At 39.3% G+C, this 25909-nt stretch overlaps 1 protein-coding gene across 1 annotated transcript; it reads right to left on the reverse strand.

Annotated features, from left to right (window-relative positions):
- Positions 1-553: 553 nt before the first annotated feature.
- ttc17 (tetratricopeptide repeat domain 17) lies at positions 554-25856 on the reverse strand. Its single transcript, XM_023274035.3, has 25 exons — positions 25652-25856; positions 24988-25077; positions 24651-24820; positions 24372-24483; positions 22637-22768; positions 22139-22248; positions 21900-22047; positions 19601-19740; positions 19021-19181; positions 18486-18598; positions 18168-18317; positions 16374-16489; positions 16022-16178; positions 15780-15851; positions 15318-15542; positions 11980-12199; positions 8609-8728; positions 7923-8218; positions 6470-6623; positions 6261-6381; positions 5860-6019; positions 4791-4874; positions 3984-4103; positions 3237-3380; positions 554-1633 (listed from the first exon to the last, which is right to left on the reverse strand). The coding sequence occupies exons 1-25, from the start codon at positions 25820-25822 to the stop codon at positions 1502-1504; spliced, it is 3618 nt and encodes a 1205-aa protein (XP_023129803.2). The 5' UTR covers positions 25823-25856; the 3' UTR covers positions 554-1501.
- Between the last annotated feature and the right edge of the window lie 53 nt (positions 25857-25909).

Genomic DNA, 25909 nt, shown 5'->3' on the forward strand with positions numbered 1-25909 from the left:
TTTTAAATAAAACAATAACATGGATTATTCCAGAAATACCACTGGAAAGAGAAATTTATCTCACCAAGTCACGTGCAAATGTTAAAACATCATATCTGATGTAAATTATATTATCTTAATGACAAATATTACAAATATCTGCACTCGTTTTAGAAAATATCCAGTTAGAATGACAAAATACATATAGAGTATATGAATATTGATATGTTTGGGTTGGATAAATGAGCCACAGCATTAAATATACAACCCATAAATATGTTAAATATTATAAGTTATGCTGGATGTTTTGTCTTTAATCATTAAATCTACATTCAACAGGGGCCATTACACAGAGGAGGAGATATTGTAGGAGCTGATAAAAGGAGTCTGTATAAAAAGTCAGACAGCGCCACCTGTAGGCCAGTTTGAAAAATGTCTACCTGTAAAAAAAAAAACTAAAACATGCAGTTGAGTTTATGATAGTAATGTTATTATATATAATATTATAATGTCTCCAGTTTAATTTAATCTCCAGGAGTCCAAACACACAAAGAAGTGATGCAGAGAAACAAACTGAAATCCACACACTGCCTTTAATACTGTACATTTAATACAGATTCCACTTTTGAGATTTATTTAGTTTTCTCTTATAGATGGTCAATGGTAAATCTTTTTTTTCTGCCTCATGATTTCCATAAGTTAAGAAGCAAATGTAATAGCATATTTTTCATTTTTACTCTCTTTTGTATTTAAATTAGCTTGGCGCAAAAACAAAAAAAAAATCAAACAGTTTGTAGGTCCCATATAAATAGGAATGATATAGAAAATAAAAACCAAAATAAAAGTGCAATATCTGAGAATTCCCATCCGTTTTAAGAAGCAGAAATATCGTATGTTGCTCAGTTCAAAATTGTTTAACCTCTGAGTTGAGAAGCACATTCCTTATTATCTCAGCAAAAAATCAGGAAATACTGTTTATAGCGTCCTTTTCCATTAAAATCCCCCAATTAAGTTACATTAAAACATGGCACCGTTTCAGTCTCTTATCGTCCTTGAGAACAATATCCTTGTATTTGCTTTTATTTCGGATGCCACCTCCTCATAGCAGAATGCTAAAAATGTCTTCAAGAGTGCATGAGTTTCTTCCAATTACCATAAATTGAAATTAAACTATTGCTTCAGAATTAGCTGAAACTTGAGAGCCTATCTCAATTTTTCACTTTCCCTTTTTTTTTTGCAAGTTATGCAAACCGTGACTGTTCTTAACTGTTAGATAACAAAAGATCCAGCGTTTTAAACACGAGTTTCTGGGCGAGATTATCTACAATTGTAACCTAATTTCTTGGGGGTGGGTTAGACCTCGAAGAAATGAAATATAAAGGACCTAGACTGAGCTAGATATGAATCTTGACACCTCACCGCGTTCAAGCTTCTTACACCTTAACCTTGCTCCTGTGTGTGGTATTGAGATGAGTGTGTGCACGTGTCTGAGCGTTTATCTGATGTGTGCGTGGTCGCTGTTTCAGGGCTGACGGCGTTCCCTCTTGGTGAGCAGGTAACACTGGATGGTTCTCAGTCGGTCTTTGGCGGGGGCGAACTCCGGCTGCAGCTTCAGAGTGGACTCGTACCAGCGCATGGCTTTCTCAAACTCCTCCTGTCGACGGGAAAAATAAGCACACTTGGATCACTCCTTCATGGGACAGTGCATATCAACCCTTGTCAAAATCGACCCCTTTTAAAGTTTGAAAATGTGGAGAAAAAAAAAATTCACAGTGAAACTTCTGATGTCCACATTTTCAACATTTTTGGGAAATCTTTGAACATTTTTTGGTGGAAAAAAGAAATGTTAAAAATGTTTCTTATGAACATTCACAAAAAAAATCAATCAAAATCCAGTGAATTTCGCTGGATTTTGGTTGATTAGAAGTTTTACTGATATATATGGAATCACTTTAGATATTTTTAGGATTTTTTTTGGAAGATTTTTATTCATTTTTTGAAAATATTTACAAGAATTTTCTTGCCAAATTTGGGGCATTTTTCAAAAACAAAACTTTTAGGGAATTATTGGAATTTTCTTCCTGAAGGTTTTGCAAATTTTCAGAAATTTGGTGAATTTTTTTGCTGAATTTTTGGATTTTTTTCAGACAAGGAAACAATATTTTTGGTGCCCGTAAATGAGGACAGCAGGAGGGCTGATGAGCGAACAATCTCATAAAGTTCACACAAGGGCGCCGTAAATAAGCCGGATTTAGCACAAGACTAATTTCCAAGCGTGGGCTGTACAGTGGTGTAGTGGTTAGCACTTTCACCTTGCAGCTAGAAGATCCCTGGTTCACGTCCCGGCTTTCCCGGGATCTTTCTGCATGGAGTTTGCATGTTCTCCCTGTGCATGTGTGGGTTTTCTCCAGGTACTCCAGCTTCCTCCCACAGTCCAAAAACATGCTCAAATTAATTGGAAACGCTAATGGCGCTTTTCCACTAGCACCTGCTCGACTTGGTTTGTGAGGTTTTCCATTAGGACGTAGTATCTGGTACCAGGTACTATTTTAGTACCTATTCTGCTGGGGTTCCCAGCGAGCTGAGTCCAGCTGATAATGTGACGTCTACAGAGTGCAGGTCTCTGATTGGACAGAGAGCGACGACACATGAGAGCGACTCCTTCACGAAAACCAAGCCGGTCAGTTTAAAAAAAACCTGGCAACAGGAACGGTGCGCACTGCTCTTCACGGAAAACATCTATCTCGCAATGATACAAAAATCTTTAACAAATCTGTGGATCCAGACTATAAGCTGCATCACTGCCAAAATGGAATCACCTTCCCTGAAAAGTTCATCCAAATCCATTTTTGAGTAACGTTGCTAACAGACAGATGCACAAACGTATGCTGATTGTCACATAACTCTGACACATTAAATTAATTCTGGCTACGATATACCTACCCTAAAGTGTTGTTATTTTAGTAAAGTGTTTTCTAGGAAGATCCTGTCATAAAGTGCTTGATTTTTAAGTGCCTGATTTGCTCAATGTTCACAAGTTTGATTGTTAATCAGCCATGTCTTATACTGTCTCTTCAAACTGACAAAGGTGGAGCTTTCTCTGATAGCTAAAGTATTCCAGTTTGTGCAACCTGTACTAGATAAGGCATAAATTTTACTTCACAATCACCCCTGGTGGCTGACCTTGTACTAACAACACCATTTCTCTTTCTCCTGATGTAACCAAAAGAAGACAACAACTGAGCGTATCATCGTACCATCGCTATGTAGACGTTGGCGAGGGTGAAGTGGTTCACCACGAAGTGCGGGGCGATTTCTACGGCCATGCGGGCGACTGTGAGGGCGTCCTCCCATAACCGGGCGTTCTGGAAGATGTTGGCCAGGCTGATGAGCGGCACGTCCTACGTTCAAGAGGGACAAAAAATATTCAGAATCAGAAAAAGTTGCATTGCCAAGTGAGCTCGCACACACAAGGAATTTGTCTCGGTAACTGAAACTTCTACTCATGAAAAGTTAGTTAGACAACAAGATAGCAACAGAGCTACTAAGTACTAAATATAAAACAATCTAGACACGCTAAGAAAGAAGTGGCATATAAAGACATAAAAATAGCTTCAGCCATCTGGCACGTTACATGAACAGGATGAAACATTACAGGTGAATAAATAAAAGTGGGATTTACACTCCTATATTAAAAGTGAATATAGGACATACTACAAAAAAAAGTTACAAAACAAAGATTTGTTAATAGAATAGAATATCCTTTATTAGTCCCACAAGGGGAAATGTGCAACACCACAGCAGCAAAGTGACAGTAAGAAAGCAAGAAAACACAGCTATAAATTACAGAGGTGAGGTAAACACATTATATATTTATATATATGAAGAGAGAGAGAGAGAGAGAGAGAGAGAGAGAGAGAGAGAGAAAATATAAATGACACAAGGATACTATGGACACAGATTTCAGATTATTTACATGTGTTAAGTGTTGGTGTCTGACTTGCCTTCATGTGATGGGGGGCGTAGTTGAGCGCCTGTCGCAGGCAGTCGATGGCTCTCTTGCCCTGACCTTTCACCCTCCAGTACAGAGCAGCCATGCTGGACAGCACCCAGGACGTCTGATTCTGCAGGTTTGGAGGTCAGAAAAGAGAGGAATTAAAGGTGCAACTAAGATTTAACAGGCAGAGTGTGAAACAGCTGGGTGTTAATGACACGTTCTGAAAAAAATATGAGGCAGAGCTGCGTTGTTGTTTTTTTGTTTTACTATTACATCAGCTGTAATAATAAAAAGATAAGAAAAAGATATGATAACCCTTTACTAGCCCCACAGTGTGAAGATTTGCAGTGTTACAGCAGCAAAGACAATGCAAACATTTAAAAATAACAAAATATGTACTAGCTCTAAAAATAACTACTACAATAATAATTATTGGAGAAATCGGTGGTATTGCACAGATTTTTTTTGATGAATAGAAATACTGATAGAGTATTATTATTGCACAGATTGCATGTAAGTAGAAAACTAACAAAATAGCATATATTCTAGTGTATACACAAAAATATCTATTGCACATGGTTTTTTTTAAAGAGCTGTTATATTTAAGAAAATCTATTGCAAATGTATTGAACACCACTGTTTCTGCACGATCAAGGTTTGCTAATGCTACACAGGCTAACATGAAGCTGAGCAGACTCCCACATCTCTAAAACCTTGTCTAACCAACATAAAAGTATAAAATGTGCTCTCCCCTTCACCTTTTTTCCTCAGAATAAAACTTTGCATTTCTCTTAAACTGTCTGGAACCACCTACCTTCTCCAGGACTTTAGCAATCCGTGTGCCAACCTGCTCAAAGGACTGGGGGGAGAACTTATCTTTACCGAGGTTCTGCAGAACCTGTGGGTTAGAAAGAGAAGAGACACTATTAGCTGAAGGGTAGCGCTGTGCTGATTATCTAATAATAATAACAAAAAGCACTCAGAGAGCGCAGTCCTCCGCCAAGGCTGTTCATTCCCCCATATGGCATTGTCAGAAATGCAGCATTTGTTTATTAGTTATTAATGATCAGAAATCATGGCAACATAAAATGTGGACATTTAATATAGATGTACCCACAAACAAAATGACCTTGCACTGAGCACAGGCGTGTGTTTTGCATGTGTATGTTATGTACGGATAGCGAATCACGTGACCTAAATATGTAGCAAGCAGCAACAACTGATGGGACTCAGAAACACTCCCACAATTTAATCAACTGTTCCTTGTATCAATTCCGATGGATATGCCCTCAGTGGTGGATTTGAGGTAGGATCACAATCATGTGATCGTCAGCTGGCAGCTAATGTAGTGTTCACTTGTTGTTATAGTTACAGTGACACCGTGCCGCTATCTCGCAATGATACAGAAATCTTCAACAAATCCGTGGATCCAGACTATAATATTGCTAACAGACAGACAGACGAACAAACCAACGTCGATCGTCACGACTTTGCCAGGTTCCTTGGCAGACTAATAACTCGAAAGTCAATTTTAACACTTTTTTCTATAAAATACAACAATGATTTTGCTCTGTCCGAAAGCATGCATCATCTGTATTTGTTACAAGTTCTAAAATCAACCTCTGATTCTGTAGTCTATTAAATCTAACTAGTTGCTTTGTTGTTTTAATTTAAGTTCTTACTTTTAAAATGCACAAATTCTATTCTTTATGGAAGTACATATATGGAGCAGAAATTCTGAATGACAATACTACCATTCCACATTAGTTCAGATGTGATTCTGCATGTTTCTGTTGCAACAATGGTACTGAAATCCCACATTTTTTAAGCTCCGACTGTCTGCATTTTAATTCCCGTAATCTGTTGCTCCTGCTTCGGCCTACCTCACGCAGTTGGCTCTCCCCGGTGTAGTGGATGGCGGCACGGTTGGCCACCCCTGCCAGGTGGTCCAGGGTGTGCATGCTGGCAGCGAGGTTGGCGTTGCATAAAGGTTCAGCCGCTGGCTCCTGGAGCGGAGTGGCAAAGTCTATGTGCTCTGTGATGCTGAAAGAAAGCAGTGATGGGAACATAAAAGACCAGAAACTATCTCCACTGAATTTCAGTTGTTGGTACACTCGGTAATGAGGCGGCAATGTTTTCTTTTTCCTTTTTTTTTCCTTTTACTGTTCCCGGTGTCTATTGCTTACCTTGCAAGAATTTAACTGATTTAGCAATAAGAGGCACAGATCCACTTTTAACTTGGATTTGTTAGATGCAAGATAAAAAAAATGCCCGACAGACTTACTCGATGTTCTTGGCAGAAACAGCCAACCAGGTGCTAGCTACAGTGGTGAGGTCCACCCTCCGTGTCCGCTGACACTCCTCTGGTCCTGGCCAACCAAGACTTGTGTAGTCTCTCCAGCGACCTGTCCAAAGAAAACACAAAAACATCTCACTCTGTTCCTCATTCTCTGTTCACGCTGTAAGGAAGTAAACTGCAGGTGTGTATCGTACCTGAAGGACCTGGTGATGGGATAGTCGGACCACTGATCTCCAGAACAGAGTGGCCTGCAGACAGCGACTCCCCGTTCTGGCCGTCATCAGAGATGGAAACACTTTCTGATCCGTCCACCTTCGCCTTCCTGACCCGCTTCACCTGGAAGGTGATCTGGAGACCAACGACAAGAAGCACTTCAGTTACCTCAGTCCCATCCATATACAACAGAGTTTGGTGATTATTACCGAGTCTTCTGAACCATGAACAGTTTCTGGACGTTTTCTGCTCCATTTTTACTCACTATGGGCTCATTTTCACGGCAATATCAAGTCCTGCATCTTTACGGAAACAGTACAACTATGGGTAGAAGTAGAGAGAACTCAAAATTTTGTTTTGTGTACTGTAAGAAAGTTAGAATGCTCTAAATTATAAAACAAAAAATGAAAGCTGAATTTCTTGGATTATTTATTTGACAAAAATGGTGAAAAATCTAGAATAATCTAGCATCAACATACACAACATTTATGAAGTCCCTATAGTTAATATCAATACTAGGGGAAAAAAAACATAGTACTATATACCAGAGATATTTTACTGCTAACATTTTATGTGCTCCACGTAAGAACAGCCTCCAATTCAGCCGAAAAGTCCCTAAATTTGTTCATAAATCTGCTGATCGTCAGTCATGGCTTCTCAATTGCCTCAAGGAGTGAAGGATTTTTAATTCTTATAGAATCTGAAGCTCTTTATTTTGGGCATTTGTTGTAAATGAGACGTGTAGAATAAAGTGATTTAGATGAAATATCACAATGTTCGGCTCAGATTAAGTAAAGTTTCCAGAACAGTATGTCACAGATGAATAGTTAGGATAAAATACTACTACTGTTCAAAGGCTTGGAGTCACATAGAAATGTCCTTAATCTTAAAAGAAAAGTAGTTTTTTTCAGTGAAGGTAACATTTCATGAATCAGAAATACAGCCTACACATTGTTAATGTGGTAAATGATTATTCTTGCTGGAAACGGCTGATTTTTAATGGAATATCTCCATAGAGGTACAGAGGAACATTTCCAGCAACCATCACTCCTGTGTTCTAATGCTACATTGTGTTAGCTAATGGTGTTGAAAGGCTCATTGATGATTAGAAAACCCTTGTGCAGTTATGTTAGCACATGAATAAAAGTGGGAGTTTTCATGGAAAACATGAAATTGTCTGGATGACTCCAAACTTTTGAACGTTAGTGTATGTATAAAAGTAGAAAGCAATAAAATATAAGTACTTCAAAGACCACTGGAAAGTTGAAAAGTTGAAACTGTTACCTGTAAAAATTAAAAAAAAAAAAAAAAAAAGTTTAAAAAACTATTCTTCCCATTTTACAGCTTCTTGCTTGACATATGAGGTAATTTTGACATCAGCTAGTTTTGGTTAAACTCACTTGTGTTACTAGAATAATGAGCTTCTACACTCACCCACTCTGCTCCCTCGTCGTCCTCACAATTTCCGAAACAAGGCCCGCTGCCGGCTCGGGCCCCCATCACCCGGTCGTTCTTCAGCACCCGGATGCCTCTCAGGTCCCCTCGCTTCCCTCCGACGTCCAGCGCTCCCTCAAACGCTCCCATCAGGTCCTCCTTCAGCTGCCACTCCTCCTCCTTTTCCACTCCTCCTTCTCCGAATGAAGCCGTCATCTTAGGAGCTCCGGAGGCGGACGGAGACGCCTGCTGCTGTCCAGCTGCCTCACCGGAGCCATTACTGTCCAAGATCACCTCTGCAGGGTGGGAATAAAAGATATGAAGTGAGTAAATTAAAGTGAGGCAGCAACCTAGAAATTAAGTCTACTGACACAAGACTGATGCAGATAATTGTTGATTACGTTTTGTCAGAAAATATTATTATATTATACTATTACAGGACATCGCTGAGTTAATAAAGTACATTCAACACCAGACAACTAGGAAAAAGTAGCAAGTATTTCATTATCTTGTGTGTTTATGAACAACAGACTACCGGTACACATTTTTGCAGAATGTGGAACTGAACTGAACATGACTTTCTGAATGATTACTTTTGACCTTACAGTCTTCACTACAGTGCTACAGAAATAATTTCTTGACTGTTTTTTATTGCCAATGAGGGTGTCATTAATTCAGATTCTTACTCTCAAAGAGCAAGGTGTCCTCCATGGCAGACAGGGCTGGTGCATCCTGCTTCTCTTCACCGCCCTCCCATTCCTCCAGCTGGACGCCAAGCTCATCCTCAGCCATGCAGGCGGCGCCGTCTGGTTTCAACACAAATTTAGCTTCAATTATTGCTGCTCATGCATTAAGAGAAATGCACTCACACTCAAATGATTGTTAAAAACATCACACTAATGCAAATAATTAAAAAATAATTAAAAAAAAGACACATTTGACAGTAATGTTAACCCTCATCAGAACACCCGGGGCCCATATTTTTTTATTTCTACTTTGGATTTTTCAGTCCCTTTCGGAAGTTGTCACCCACATAGTTGTCATCACAAACACCAGAGCTTATTTGATTTCAACCAGGTTTGTGGTGTATATATATAAAAAAAATCATTTGGGGTCCATGCGAATCCCCAGCCAGACCCCAGCCGGACTGTGCATCTTTTATTTATAATAATAATAATAATAATAATAATAATAATAATTATTATTATTATTATTATTATTATTATTATTATTATTATTTTTATTTATTTATTTATTTATTTATTTATTTATGTATGTTTGTGTTATGCTGCTTGTGATCACTGCTTCAGTTGCATTGTGTTTCACTTCAATTCAGGAGTTCTTACACTAATGCTGTTAGCAATACATGTCAGTAGTTATCAATAATAAGTTCATTGTTTCTTTCATATTTGTATCTATAGACGACACACGTTTTAGGAAAATATATATTGAGAGGATATGGACAGGTACAGAAATGTGAAACAGCTGGAACCCAAGTGTACAGATTAGTAGGTTCTGCCATGTGTACTGATGAGGGTTAACCAAACTGAAAAGAAAAGTCACATTTTCTTCACTTTTGTAGGTAACTAAATACTCGTGATTTTATTGTAGATAAGTTGCTGGAAAGTTTGAATAGTAAAGTTATTGTTATAGAGGCTGAGTCAACACCTGAAGCCACTGAGATGATATTTCAACTAAACCTAAAAGATTTATTTGCTTTTGTTTGAACATGTTTCATAATAAATTAAAAATAATCACAGAAATAAAGCAACTATTGCAGCAACTTGTCACCTTCATGGTAAAAAAAATGTTAATTTTCCAGGTGAAATACTTGACCAAACAAAGACTGGTTTCTCTTTATTGAATTGAGCACTAATTGTCTGCTACAGTCCCACTCTGGTCATTAATTAAACCCTGAAAAACTCATCTCTGTGTATTAACGTTATAAATTTAGAAAACAATCCCTCTTCAAATTAAAATAATGTAGATATAACTGTCTAACTTAGCATGAATGTGACCGAAGCATGACAGATTTTGCAATTCAATCTAGGACAGAAAGTTTCATTTCATATTTAAATAGATAACAACTGTGTTTGTTTTTTGAAAAGCAAATCAGTTCTTTCAGTTTTGATGTCTCTACACTTTGCTGACTCCACTGACTGTCTCAGGTTACTTTCTCAACTTGGAAATTCATGCAATTGTTGCAGCAGGGTATGGTCCTTTTTGATGCACTGGTGGGTGTTTGAAATTGTTTACGCATTAATTATAAAATCACAATAAGCCTGAGGTGTAGATTTCTTATGGAAGGTCACTTTCTGTTAGATATTTCACATAGTGCAGGTCCTTCCTTAGTAGGTGATCATTTTTATGATGTGTTTAAGTGTTTACATGCAGGGTTTGTTTTGCATGTAGCACAGTTGCAAAAGCAGGCAATAAATGTCATTTTTCAGATTTAAACAAGACTGTTAATCCATATGATATGTTCCTCTACAACCACTTAAAAGATAGTGTTATTATTACAATATATTTTACTGCAGTAAACCCCTAAAAGATCAAGAATGTGGGCACAACTGCAGCCATCACAGAATCCAATGTGCTAAAAGTTTATTTTTTTGTGTGCATATTTCAACCTTTGCCCAAACTTAAGGTGTGTGTGTGTGTGTGTGTGTGTGTGTGTGTGTGTGTGTTTTGTAAGTGCTCATGACCTCATGTACTTGGTGTACTTTATGGGAGGAATATTTAGCTTTACAGAGTAAAAATATAGTCCCTTCTAAATTTGGCATCAGCTATTTTCTGCTGCTTAAATTATTGAGTGGCAAAATTTCTCCACTTCAAAGCACTTTTCTCTTCACTCCCACTCATATGAATAAAGGAAAGGTGCAGTTTTCTGCGTTCACATCTGAAAGATACGACTCGTTTTTTTTCACAACAGCTCTTGCAGCTTCAAGGGGACAACGTGGAGGTTTTCAGTGTAAGGACCATGGCTAATTATCTGTTTAGTTGGGCAACACAAAAATAAATATTTGTAACCTTTGAAGGATTGGCTTTAAAGGTGACTTAAAAAAAAAAATCAGAGGAATAATCTAGATGCATCAATTACTACACTAAATGGTGTTACACTAAATCATGCCATGTCTGTACATATTATACATAAATATATTCATCTTGTGTTGTACACTGTCTTTACTATACCTTTATTATATTTTTTATTGTACCTTTATTGTACTTCTGTAATTCTTGTCCTGCTTCTTTCCAGCATCATCTGTGTCTAACTGCTGTAACATGTAAATTTCCCCAGTGAGGAATCAATAAAGTTTATCTTATCTTATGTGAAGAGTAGGACAAACATTCTTTGACTAAACACAGGTGGAAATGCTTAAAGATTTAGATAAAATTCAACTAAAATACAAATTTATAGGGTGACGGGTTCTGCTTAAGTTGCTATATTATATTTTAGAGTATAATGAGCAACACTGAAATCAAAAAAGTAAATTAAAATGGAAAACGGCAAACTTATATAGTGCTTTTTTTAACCTTACGTAGGTTCTACCAAGTGCTTTTTGATGCCCAATGGCAGCACAGTTACTAAAAACATGCACTCCTGCAGTTGGGAGCAAACTGTCTTGACCAAGGGCACTTCGACTGAGTAGCTCCACATAAATTTGTCAATATGTAACATGAAAGGCATCAAATGTGAACTGCTATATGGAATTAGTTCCTTCAGTCTGTCAACCTACATGACTAAGAGCTCAGATGTATATTAAGCTTTAGGAAATTTTGGTTTTTGTTAAACATGAAGAGATCAACCAATTATTAGAAGCTATTAGAAACCTACAGGGACGTCAATCTCTCCCTGTGTAGAATTTTGGACCCCCAAAATGTGACACATCTTATTTTTCATATGCAAATCCTTCCTTAAAATAACCTCATCGCTGGTGTTCTGAATCCACAAAGTTCGCAGTTCAGGTAATAACATTATCTGAAATCTAAAAAAATTAACCTCCAAATGTACACAAATATACAGTAAATTCATCCTGTGTGTGTTTGATTTACTCGCCTGGGCAGGGCAGGCGCTGCGACAGATTGTACAGGAAGGGGTAGAACTGGAGACAACGCAGCAGAGGGAGGCTGGCGCGACACTGCTGGCAGCCGGCGAAGGAGGCGAAGGAAGAGGAAGAGGAAAGGGCCGTCACCAGGATGTGGCGGAACAAGGCCAGAGCGCCCGTCACGTTGCCCTGGGCCAACTGCACACTCACCAGGCTGAGCAGGGTGTGAGGCTGGGGGAGGAACACCAAACAAAGCAAGACAGGTGAGCGTTAGCTGCTGGGTGACATATGTGAGCTTTAGCAGATGAAAGAACAAAACAAAGCATTTTTGCAGTTTGCGGTAAACGAAGGGAGTCAAATATTAATATATTGTCACTACTTAGACCAGGGGTGTCAAACATGCGGACCGTGGGCCAAAACCTGCCCTCCAGAGGGTCCAACACGGGCCGCAGGACGACTTTGTAAAGCGTAAAAATTACAGAGAAGACATTGAGTGCAAACCGTAAATATTAAAATTATAAATTTAAAATAATTTCTAGACAAGTTGTTTTTCTGTCATTTTGTGTCTCACTTTGTCTTGTTTTTGTTGTTTTTGTCTTTTCTTTTCTGACTTTTGTCATTTGTCTCAATTTTTTTGTCATTTTGTGTTTCCTTTTTGTCTCGCTTGTGTTTTCTTGTCTTATTTTTGTCATTTTGTGCTTTGCTTTATTTGTTGTTTTATGTGTCCTTTTTGTCATTTTGTGTTTTTTTTGTTTCGCTTGTGTTGTTTGGATTTTTTTTGGCTTTTTGTTTCCTTTTTTGTCATTGTTTGTCTCGTTTGTCATTTGTGTCATTTCTTTTTTGTTTTTGTTGCTTTATTACTTTTTATCAATCTTTTTGTCTCTTTTTTGTTTTGTTTCATGTTGTTGATGTCATTTTGTTTCTCGCTTTTGTTTTTTGTGTCTCATTTTTGTCATTTTGTCTCTCTTTTTTGTAATATTTTGTCTTCTCTTTGCTGTTTTTTGTCTGACTTTTGTTGTTTTGATCACAAAGGAACATACTAGGTATATCATTTGGGTCCAGGTACCTGCAACTAAAAGTTTTTTGCCTTCTTGCAGATAAACTGTGATCTGTAGGTTGTAATGTGTAAATGATAAATTGAAGCATAAAGTTGTTGACATTGAATTTATTTCTCAAGACATTTCAGGTTGTTCATGATGTTTAGTAAAAAGATAACGTCTTAAGTGTGAACATTTTCAGAATGTTTTTTTTTTTTGCACTAAATCAATGAAAAAAGGTGGAGTTGTGGTTATTTATAGGTTAATTATGTTGTGATTTTACTGGTCCGGTCCACTTGACATCAAATTGGGCTGAATGTGGCCCCTGAACTAAGATGAGTTTGACACCTCTGACTAGACACTTTACCAGGTTATTCCATCTATTCTACCTGTGGTTCCCGGATCGGTGCATCATCAGCATTCACTGCATGCACACACCCCTTTTTACCTCTACGACTGCCTGTTTTGTTCAAGCCTTGATTTAACAAGATGTTGGAAATGTTCCTTATCGATTTTTGTCCATGCTGACTCCATAGCATCTTGCAGATCCTGCATTTTTTTTTGGACACACATTCGTGCTTTAAATTTTCCCAAGGTACTCTTTGTGGAGGGATCTGTAGGCCACAGGAGAAGGCTGAATTCATACGTTCCTGGAAGCACCGAGAGATGATGAACGCTTCTGTGACACAGTGCAACATACTGCTGGAAAGTGTACAACGTGTGGCCATTAAAAATTGCATTTAGTCAGCAAGGTTTGTGCGTGACGTGGCATTAAAATGTTGCTTAACTGGTATTATCTGAACTAGAATGTCTGATAATTATTTTGGATCTTTAATTTAGTGTAATATTGTGTGGTGTAATGGCAGAAATAGAAATGTTTTTCATTCATTCTCATGTGTAAGTTTCTATTTTTGCTGAAACATCCAGGAAAAGCACAAGAAGAGTAAGATGACTCCACTGGCCTTATTAGATTATAATTGATACAGTTACATCAGGATCAGTTTTGTTCATTAGCGTTGACATGCTACTTATTCGTGTCAACTAATACAAGTTTATAGCACAAGTGAGCTTACTGTACGCTGCAAAATCATTAGTGTTCAACTCTAAAATGATAAAACCCTGCAGGTTTTATATTACTGTGTCTTTACCAGTGGTGGATGCGACCAGGGCAGCAACTAACGATGAATCGATGAATCGTCTGAGCACGATACATCATCAAAGGCCAAAGTGAGTGTGCAATGCAACAGGAATCACCGTCTAAGCGGAGCACTGAACACGGACGGACATCCGCGCTACATCATACATATATAACATATGCCCGCACGGATATCCACGCTGTATCATAAACGTGGATGTCCGCGCTGTATCGTGCATATATAATTTATGCATATACTATATATGCACGATGCAGCGTGGATGTCCGTCCGTTTTCAGCACTCCACTCAGATGGTGATTTCTGTTGCGTTGCACGCTCACTTCTGCTATTGATGACGTATCGTGCTCAGACGATTCGTTAGTTGCAGCCCTAGATGTGATTTTAAAAAATTATCTAATTAATTACAGGCTTTGTAATCAATTAATCATGATTCATCACATTTTTGTCAAATAGCAACATTTGACACAATAAGTAAAGTTTTCTGTTCAAATACATTTTGATGACTGAATTGATGAATATACGTATACGTGAACGACATAAATGTTTGTTTTACTTATATTTATCTACATTTTTCATCTGTCTACTACATTCACAGATTACTGCAAACTCAATGTGCATTTTAAGGGATTATATTCAACATTTTAAAACTTTTTGTTCACTCAAGTACTTTGAATGTTTTGAAAAGTGGTCTATTATGGGATGGCTATGACGTTAGCTTTTACCAGGACTGTCATAGCTAACGTTGCTAACATGTTTTACATTGAGGTGATACCGTCGGCTTGAAGTGACGCAGTGATCAGAAAACTCTTTGTTGTACAATTTGCACACAACCAGGCTTTTATCCAAGCTGCCATCAGGAAGATTTTTAAGGGAAAACTTTCCGCCCAACAAGCTCAATGTGGTCTCGTCTTCCATCACTGTTCACCAGACTTTCTTGAGATCACTCAGTGTGTTCTGTGTATCTTCTTCACGGCCGGCCAACAGACTTTAGGTTCATTACCGCCACCTACTGGGCTGCTGTTGTGTGTTCATCAGTGTTACCGGTGTGCCAGAAATTAGGGAACTGAGAAAGGTGTGATTACTTTTTTAACACGTTATTTTTTCTGTAATTAATGAATCGAAAAGAAGGCGTTAAACTTCCAGCCCTAGTCTTTACCTCTGATGCATTGACTGCCAACGCGTGCTCCAGCAGCGTTTGTGCGTTGATGGTCAAGCCGTGGTGCAGTAGCAGGTTAGCAGCGTTGGTGAGGGGCAGGTGGCGATGGGAAGGTGGCGTCAAGCTCAACGCCTGACGCAGGAAATGGAGGGCTCGGCTGCCGTTGCCTTTGGCCCTCCAAAATAAAGCTGCCTCGTTGTAGACCTGCCAGCGTGGCATAGAGTCCTGTGTATGCAAACAAACATCTCTTACCTCTAGAAATAAATGGCTTGAGATAGAATGATAAAAATCAAATTTGAGATGCGGAAAACTTAAAGAAGATCAGAAAGTGTAAGCATTTGCAGTCAAATTCCATTATTATAGATGCTCCACATGCTCCATTTGGGCTTTTGAGTATTTTTGCACCAGGTACTGAGATAGATTGCAGCGCTACAAAAGCAGAGGAGTGAGGAGCTCTCTTACTTGTTTCATAGCTTCAGCTATTCTGTGGCCAATTTGCTCCAGAGTCCATCCTCCGCTGCGTAACTGCAGTATCTGCAAACAAACACAGCGATATTCATGATTTCATATTGTCCTGCACACACACACACAGAGTAAAACATGTTTACAGCTGCAAACAGACTGGACGTGTAATTCATTCATAGTTCTCACTTTCCTATGCAAATATCTGTTTTTCACATATAAATAAACAGGAAGACAGATACCTGGGAGGCAAACGGATCTGGCAGCTCCTTTTCTTCCAGGGGCCAGTCTAGTGAGGCCGGCAGGAGGGCTGGATATGGCTGGGGTACGGGACTACAGTCTGGTAAAGCTGCTGTCAGGGAAGGAGAGCTGCTCCCATAGAGGAGAGCTGCCACTGGGCTGAGTAAACACAATTAGACAGATCTAACAAGTCAGTTTCTAGAAGCACAAGCTCACTGTTTTCACATTGATCCTCAAATTGATGCTCTTTGTTTTTAGGTATTGTGCAGTTTTGAGGATAATTCTGAGGAGCATCAAACTCAAGTGGATCGTAATTATTCTGCTACTGTATGTAACCACAAAATGCACACTGACCCGAGGCCCTGTGTTTCAGGTGGAAGGTAGTAAGTTGGCAGCAGGTGAGCAGGGGGAATACTTGGATATTCACGGTCACAGTCGGCCCTCTGAGGCCACAACATCCTCTGGATGTCCTAAAGCAAAAACACACACTCATAGTAACTCTGATTCTTCAAAACAACACCATGGTCTAATAGCCAGGTTATCGTGACTTTACAGGTAAGCAAGACACACATTTCCAGGAATAAGTGAACTTTCAATTACTATATAGCTTTGGAAATAAGTATTGGACCACTGTGACCTCAGTTTTCTGCCTGTTCCTTTGTGGTTGTTGTAATGAAAAGCAGTTTCGCTGATTCAAAGGTGGTTGGCGAGTCCCTCTCTCACTGTACCTCTGTCTTGTTATCTCACATTCTCTATTTTTAGGCGTTGTTGAGTCATAGTTTAGCTCAGATTATCTGCTGACTTTACATAAACAGCTAATGCACAAAATAATGGTGACACAATAAAGTTTTCAGCCATCTAGAGTGAATTTTGTCATTTGTAAAGCTTCCCTACATCACCTTACATCCACAATTTTTAGTATGTATTGAATTATTATGACACTTGTTAATGTGTTTTATAGCACATGTGATGCATCACCACCACACAGAAAGGAAAATAAAAGTTTTAGGTTTTATTTTGAAAAATGACTAGCTTGTCTTCCCGTTGCTTCTGACTGCTTGTTTCCCGCACTTGACTCTGTCAGTTTTCACGCCCAGCTGTTAAATGAAGCCGTCAATCTGACAAAATCAATAAAAACAAATGTCTCTGGAAAGCTTCTTGGAAAAAAAGAGACTCGATGCTAAGACAGAAGAAAAAGTAAATACATACTTAGCAATAAAAAGTCATTTTATTTGTTTAGGACACTTTTTGTAAAATAAAATAAAGAAAGATTATTATTGAGCCAGGTCTACTCTTCTAAGCGCTGCTATTTTTATATATATATATATATATATATATATATATATATATATATATATATATATATATATATATATATATATATATATGTATTTGTTTGTTTGTTTTATTTTGTTATTCTTGATTTTTAAAAAAAAATCAAAAAATACTGTTTAGAATTTTCACACACATATACACCGAGATAAATTGGCTTGGAAAAGTTTACCAAAAAAAAAAAAAAAAACAAAACCATCTGTAGCTTACTTTTTTCCACTAAAGAATGTCAAGATGATTTGAGCAAATGTTAAAGTGATACCCACCTCAGGCCCGCTGGATTCCAGATGTTTTCTGCCTGACACATTTGTTGACACAAGATTATAAAAAGAGAACTCCATTGTTGAAATTGATGTTTTTGAAGGAGAATACTCCTAAACTTGTGTCATATTTTGTCCTTTAGATTGAAGTAGTGAATGCCTTTAGGTTGCTGAATTTGTTCGGCATCTTGTTTTGTATATAATTTTAAAAAATGCATTGATTGGCCGTTTTTAAGTTCAAAAGTATGATATGCATTTTGTAGTACCACACAAGTCATGGGAAAATGCCAATTTGTCATGTGTTGTATTCTTGTTATGAAACCGTTAATAAACTGGTTTGTGGTGCAAAAAAAGGTAACTTAATTACTAAGATAAAATTCAAACTAAATTACCAATGTTGAAGGCCTTTTGTGTAGACAGCAGGTCTAATAATTGTTCCCAAAACTGTAATCATGGCTATCTAACTGATAAAATGCTTTTGTTTTCCTCACTGTTTTCAATTGTAATGCAGCAGTTTCTCTACAGTAGCTTTACATAAACCGTTTCGGTTTCTTGCCTGTGTGTAATCCTGGTTGCCCCACAGGGCAGCAGCAGGGTCCTGGTCCCCGGACACAGAGGGATGGAGCTGGGGGTTTGCTGCTGTCTGGTTAGAGTTGCGCTCTGATACGAGGGCCACACTGGTTGCCACTGACACCTCCTCTCCAAACTATGAACAAGAGAAAAAGTGTGAACAGACGAACTGAAACTGAAACAAGATGCAGTGTTGCCTTGGGGGAGAAAAAAGAACGCAGTAGAAATAAAGAAAACCTCTCGATTGAGTAGACGTGTCCAAATATTTGGCTGGTACTGTTTGTCCTACATTGAAGAGACTCACTTGGACGTAGTGGACATGTTCAAACAGATCTCCCCGGTGATAGCGCACCGGCAGGTCAAAGGGGCAGTAGAGGCTTCGCTGCTGTTGACCCAGTCGACACATCTGATGGTTCCCTGAAACACACATGACCCACACCACTCAGCTGCTGCTCAACGCTGCAGAATCAACCAAAACGCATGAAGATTAAAGCTAGAATAATGTGACAGCATCTTGTGCAAAACCTCGCTTCCTCACAAGTTCCTTTCAGTCACATTTATCTCCACAGCAATGCAACTTCTGCTTTGTGTAGCCAATATACAAACTTCTTGGAACTGATACAGATCACTTCACGCTCCTGTCTAGTATAGAATATCACAACCAGCAGAAGTCGCCAAGTTATTTCTCGAGCAGCTAAACCAATTAACTTCAGGAAAGAATTTAATATACTGTATAAACAATCTGGACAGACAGAAGCAATCAGCAGAATTATGGGATTACACTACGTGCACAATTGTCCCATCGTGTTTCGGTCTCGTTACTGAGCGTGGCATCCTACCAAGTTGGGCTTCTTTGGCCATCTGGGTTTCGTGGATAATGTTGCGCAGGATCTGCTCCTCCTGCAGCAGCTTGTGTTTGTCCAGTGCCTCCTGCTGCCGAAGGTAGTGGTCGTGCTGCTTCTGGTACTCCTTCAGCTCATTCAGAGTCCGCTGCAGGGATCTACAAATACAGGAAAATGAGGAAGGGAAATAAAGGACAGTTGGCAGACATGCATAGCTGGGTATGTGCAAAAAAAAAAAAAAAAAAAAAAAAATCCTCTCCGTGCTGTGTCAGCTCTGGGTCTTTTTCTTTTACTTCTATACTCTGTTTGTACCATTTCTCTTCATGAAAACCTAAACTAGCCAATCACAGTTCCAGGTATTCTAAACTGCTTATCAGCTTACAAGCCCATTTGTGAAGAAAAAGAAAGAGAAAACAGAAGCTCACAGTTAATTATTTGTGTCTCTTGGCTTGGTGATGTCTTCGTACGACGGTGAATGTTACCTTTATGTAATAATTTGATTTTGTGTGCAGTATACGGTAACTCCCTGGAAAAAAACACTGAAGTTCAAGAGTGTGTGTTTGGAGTGCTTGCTTACCTGTGCTGGGCTTCCAGGCGCTGCTCCAGCTTTTGCTGACAGAGCACAGCGTGTTTCCTCCTCAGGGCCTGCTCAAAGCCTGGCTGGGCCTGCAGTGCCTGCTCGTAGCACAGCACCGAGTGGTTGTATTCCCCAAGCATCTGGTCGGACAGCAACAGAAGAGGAGGAATAAAGAGCACGGATACAGCAGAGGTCAACCTCTCATTTGTTTCATGTTTCATGTAGAAATCAAGCTGCGACAACAATACAAACAATAAACAGACTAAAAATATGTACAAAGCAGTACACATTGGCATAAAGCTCTGGGGACTCCAATAGAAGAGCTATATATAAACGAGCTTGGTAAAATGCTGGTGATTTAATTAAGTCCCCTGGCAACTAGAACAGTTCTTTTACAAGTCTTGGCTGGCGATACGCTGAACAATCGAAACAGCATTTTCCTTAAATATTGACCAATAAGAAGAGATGTTGCTGATGGCTCTGTCTCTCCCTGAAACTCAACTACACAACGAGATACCAAAAAGTTTCATCGATAAACACATCTTTCTCCTCTGAGCTACTGCCTCAACAGGAGATACAGCAGCATAAAGTTGTAGTGGGTCAATGTTTCCCACACACAGACTTGACTTAGGCGGGCTGCCCAGGTATATTAACAGCTGCCAAAGTATATCTGGCAACCCATTTTATCGTTTATTATTTTTACTTTTCAGAAGTCCAAAGGAACAATCCCGGACGCATTTGTGGTGGTGGGCCATAATAGCCATCAACACTGATTTTTATATGATTTCATAGTTGAGCTGCTCCCTTCTGCCACTCTCTCTTTTCAAATACATTGATATTAAATTTAAAAAGTCAGTAACACTCCCTCTTCTCAGTGCACTCTCTCAATCAGAGCATGTACAGGAGGAAGGACTATTTTTGGCTTTTCCCCGTAGAAACATGGCTGGCTGAGCCTCTAAACAGATTCAAACTCATGACATACGCCTCTGCACAAATTCAAGTTCACTGTGATATGCTAGTCTATCTATGCTCTAAACACACTGCTGTTAATCTCAGGACCCAACTCTTACTGAGTTATTAGCAAACATGTAAGAAGCTTTCTGCTACTCTTTTCAGATTTATAAAGTCTTCCCCAGTGCATTCTGCAGAATGAGAGAATAGTCTGCAGCACTTCATTATCATTCTGCTGTAGAGGGAAAAAACACTATGTGTTGTTTTTATTTCTTTAAACCGAGCAAAGTCATATTGGGAAGACTTAAGCCCAGGATAAAGCAGTGATGTTTCCTCAAGATAGTAAAATATTTTGTGGAAACGTTTGCAAGAACTGTGATGAAAATGACTAACTTGCTGAAAAATAGCCAAGCCACTGAACTGCACAATCCAAATTCTCTGCAAAATTAGAAATTTTCAGTGCGATAAATTGCACTAAAAGAGGTTGTTGTTGGTATTTGCTGTCGTCAGGTGGATTATTTTGAAAACAAGAAGGAAAATATGAAAAAAGTTTCCACTCAAAGCTGACATCCAGTGAATCAGACTAGAGAGGGCCTCACTGTGGTATGGAAAAAGTGTTTATACTACCCTACCCTGGCTAGCAGCTGCTAACTAGCCTTTATTGTCTGAACCAGGGGCAGAAAGAAGCCATCCTAATGTTGCGTGAACCTGGCCTATTTGTTTTCTCTGGGACAACAAACATACATATCATTTGGATTATTGCTACACTGGAATTTGGGCTCACCAATGGACTCTTTATGGCTTGATTTGCGGTAACTCGATCTTCCCTGTTGGCACACAGTTAACAGTTGCCGCCTGTTAACATTACTTCCTTAAAGACGGTATTTGCATCATTTAATAATTAATTCGAGAAGGGCTGGGTGTTCCTCGTTCCGCATGCAAATGCCCACCGCACCCTAATAGCTACTGACACTACAAGAATTTCATTCTGTAGGAAACACTGACAGTAGCAGAGAAACAACAGGAACGAAAAAGGGAAAGAAAACTCTGTGTTAGTCTCCTAATTACCTACTTATTTCTTACCAACATCTAGGAGTTTGAATTTGTATGCAAGAACAAGCAGACAGTAAAAAAGAGGATGGACACTGCTCTTACAATAAATCTATTTGACAGTGAAGTTCACTGGATAATTTTATTTCAAACTGTTTTCAATAATACGAAAATACTCCTATTTGTAGAATGTACAGTATGACTAAATTCAGAAAACAACACCTTTTGACTAGATGTTAAGCCTGAGGTTTAAAGACACAAGTTTTCCCTACGTTGGAAAGACTTCTTTTCAACTCACAGCATAAATGTTGCCCAAGGTGTAGTGGCTGGTGAAGAGATCTGAGGTAAGGTCGAGGGCAGCGTGGGCGAGAATGGCAGCATCTGCAGAGAAATGGGCGCGGTGCAGGATGTTGGCCATGTTGACCAGAGCTATATCCTTATGCTGCCTGCAGGAAAACACAAACACACCTGTGAGCAAACTCATGTAATAAAAACAGGACATTAGTGCAGAAAGCCTCCTGACCGGCCTAACCGTACCTCGGGGAGAAATGTAGGGCACGCACCACGCAGTCCACCGCCCTCTGAGGCTCGTTCTTCATACGCCAGTAAAATGACGCCATGTTGTACAGCACCCAAGATGACGAATTCTGCAACACAGAACCATAAAGTCATGTACATTTTTTCACATGTCTTCGAAAGACAAATTACTGATCATGAGGCCTCTGTGGAACGCAGTTTTGCTGCAATGGAAGAAGAGTTCACTCGGTGTAACGCTGAATGTGTGGGCTTGTACTGACAGTGACAAATACTTTGCTGTCATAAAACCATCAGAAATTTGTGCAGTTTTAAATATAGGTTTATTAGCGGCAGGTAGATAAATACACCCACACGCATATGTACACAAAACCCAAAGACAAAGCTCTGCATTAGCAATTATTTCTATAAAATAAAAACATTCTTCTCAATATTTTTTTCCTTCTACACACACTCCACAGAACACACCACAGCTATTTGCACAGTTTACAGAGACTTTACCCTCAGTAAGCCTTGATGGATGCGATGGCCCACTTCGTCGACATTGCGACCCAGCTTATGAGACAATGAACTAAAAATGGGATCCTCCTTAGAAAGAATCGGAGAGGTCAAGTTTGCCCTCTCCTGCACACCCTAGAATAGACAAAAGGTAGGAGTTAACTACATGGAATTTCAGCAGGTCAAACGCAAAGGCTGAAATCTATGTTGTGCACACAAAAAGCAGCACACAAGCACCAAGGCTAAGTGAAATTCTCAACTAGACAAACAGCATACCAAATTCCAAAGCACATACGGTCTTCTGTCACTGTATAGAAAACAAATATGACCACCCACACTGAGCTAACCCGAAAAAGGCAATGAATGCACGACACAAAGAAATGTATTGAAGGTATCTGGGCATCCCAAAATATCATCTTTATTCATTTATTTCTTGCCCCATAAAACAACAATTCCTTTTAATCTTTCCCTGAGGGCACCGGTTCTAAAACTGTTGTTGGACTTGAACTGAACCCTTAGGATAAAAGCTGTTCTTGGGATCCAGAGACACAGATTACAGCCACTTGCATATCTCCATAGAGACATTTTTTATTGCTAAAATGGCCACTGAATATATATGTCTGGATATATGGCTCAGAGGGAGATTTACCTCTAAATATCATACAATATCTAAAGTTGAAAAACTGCAAGAAAAACAGAGGATTGTAGCAGATAGTTCTGAGTTATTCTGATTAAATGTACTAACGTGCAGCTGATTACACTCTGGGTCTTTAGATTGCCTTTTCCATTAAGTTGTTGGGGTCATTACTGAGGATAATTACAACACTTGCTTTACTTGCTCTTGAGTGAGTAGCTGACGCTTCGCTAACCATGTAACCAAAACTGATCTAGATGTGACTGCTTTAGCCATTAGTGCGCTAATTAACAGGAGAAATCTGCACAGGCACTAAGAAATGATGACATTTACATCCATACTGTGGAATCACATCTCGACAATCAGTGCATATAAGCTTATGTCTGCTTTAACTGTGAGCCACATATTAATTTTCCAATGAAGCAGAAAAGCATGTCAGCTCTGCCAAACTAAAGATGCTCATATTTGATGAATAAAAATGTCTCAAAGCTTATTTAAACAGGAACTGTACTGTAGCAGTTTTAAAAATAAAATTAAGGCCAATTCACAATTTTTGCATTAAAACAAAGGACACTCATGGGTGTTTTTGAAAAGCTGGCTGTGGCTTTTTACAGGATACAGCAGCTTGTCACAGATTCAGCTGTAGCACCGCGCAAGTAATAATTCTTGAGGTGTGCCAAATGCTATGCAAAAGTCTGCAGGTGGAATTTATTGCCTTCCTGTCCCAAAGCTCACTTGGGCAGACGTAGCACAGGAATCCTGGCGAATTTAGAACTTCCCACAGTGTGTGGGCGCCACTGGACAAATCAAAGCAATTCAATTAAAGCTCTTTAAAAGATGAATTATAAAAGGCAAATGCTCTTGCAAAGCCTCTGCTTAAGAAAAGCAGTCATTTTTTCGTGTGTTTTCACTGCATACAGTCAGTGCAAATGACAAAATTTACATCACGCTTATGGACACGTGAAAAGCAAACCTCCCTGTCTTAAACACATAGATTTACATCAGATTAATTAACAAAACTTTTATTAGGTAATGCAAACAGGGCTAGATGCATCTCATTATTGTGAATCACCCCATCAATTGACAAATTCAGTCTCTACTCACCCTGAGATGCTGGAAAGCATGGATACTATAAGGTAGCTCAAACAATTTGGCACAGTCAGGCTTTTCTAGATCTGGAGGCAGAGCAGACAGGGAATCCACGTAGTCTTCGGGGCTGCAAGGAGGAGAGAAAATGACTTTAATGTGGCAATTATATCATAAATCTGCATACAAATCTTGTCAAAAGATACCTCCAGGAACTGGCAGAGAGTTTATAGCGTGTGCTCTAACAACGATACATAAATAAAACAAAAATGCTGGCATGTTTTATTTACAGCTGACCTGATGTCTTTGCTTTCCAAGGAGATATAAGTGCCGTCGTACAGATCCAGGTCTCCCAGGGGAACCTTCGCCATTACACAGTCTGCATCCTCTTTGTAGTGTCTCTGCTCCAGACCTGTATCTCTGTCCTCATTCTCCTCAATATGGATCTTCTGGGCCACTAGCTGCTTCTGCTCAACAATTACCAAGGACAGAAAAACAGTGAGGACCAGGGAAAACAAGAGTTTGACATTTGACAGAGCAAGTAACCCAAAGTAATGAATACTGCAGTGACAGGACGTGTTACTGCTAACACTTGATTGTCAAAATTCAAACAAAACAAGTGTAATCTACACACCTCCAGCTTCTTGAGGTAGTTAACACGGGTCTCTTGCCTCATGAAGATTACAACATCGTGTGGATGTTTCAGATTCAAAGGAGAGTCCACCTCAAACGAAAACAATGACAGGCTTATCAGTCTTACTCAATGAAAAACAGACTCAGGCGGCAGACTAATCAACAGACGTGACAGCATCTTAAAGCTCTATTTATCTAACTTTTCTATTTCAGATGTGCAGCTTTTCCAGTCAAACACAACACACAAACACGGGTTTTCTTCATTAAAGAGAGCAGCAATTTGTTGGCAGCAGGCACGAACAAACTCTGACGTTAAATCTGGCTTATTTATAAACGAATTCTGAGGCAGATGTTAACACAGGACTGAAATAATTTGCTCATTTTGAACTCGACCTGTCAAACACATAGATAAGGCAGCGTCAAGTTAACTAGTTTGATTAAGCTAGGAGCTATAGCCAAACAAAACGCAGCTTAATGACAACAGTATTTCTCTTTATGTGCAACGTTACCGACGACGGCAAAACGAGCAGCGTTGAGTTGGAATAAACACAACAATCACGTTAGCAAACAACGAAACATACTGGTTAATGCTAAGGAAAATGGTTAGCTTCCTGAGCTAGCCACCTCACGTACGCGTTAGCAGGTCAATGAGCTAACTGTCATACTTGCTGCTGGATCTTCCCATCCTCCGTGACAACCCAGTGGGTCGTAGCTCCGCCGGAGTCCACTATGAGTATGCAGAGGAGGATGAAAAGCTTCCCCTGAAACGCCGTTTTTCGAGAACAGTTGACACGGCAGGGCAAAGAATCAGAACAGATTTTCCTGAGGTCCGCCATCTTTTTCTGTCTGCGCTCGGCTCCCGCGGCAGTGACGCACTCCGGCCGGAAGGCGGCGCTGCGGCCCCGCAGCGGAACTGCATCTTC

Source organism: Amphiprion ocellaris, chromosome 1, assembly GCF_022539595.1.
Source record: "Amphiprion ocellaris isolate individual 3 ecotype Okinawa chromosome 1, ASM2253959v1, whole genome shotgun sequence".
Lineage (NCBI taxonomy): Eukaryota > Metazoa > Chordata > Actinopteri > Pomacentridae > Amphiprion > Amphiprion ocellaris.

Excerpts from the sequence above, each read along its gene's own strand:
- ttc17 (XM_023274035.3), bottom strand. The coding sequence starts at position 25,822 with ATGGCGGACCTCAGGAAAATCTGTTCTGATTCTTTGCCCTGCCGTGTC. Across the intron at positions 19,741-21,899 it reads CCTTGGGCAACATTTATGCT|ATGCTTGGGGAATACAACCA; the intron begins GTGAGTTGAAAA and ends CTGTCCGACCAG. Across the intron at positions 15,852-16,021 it reads CAGATCCGTTTGCCTCCCAG|ATACTGCAGTTACGCAGCGG; the intron begins GTATCTGTCTTC and ends GTTTGTTTGCAG.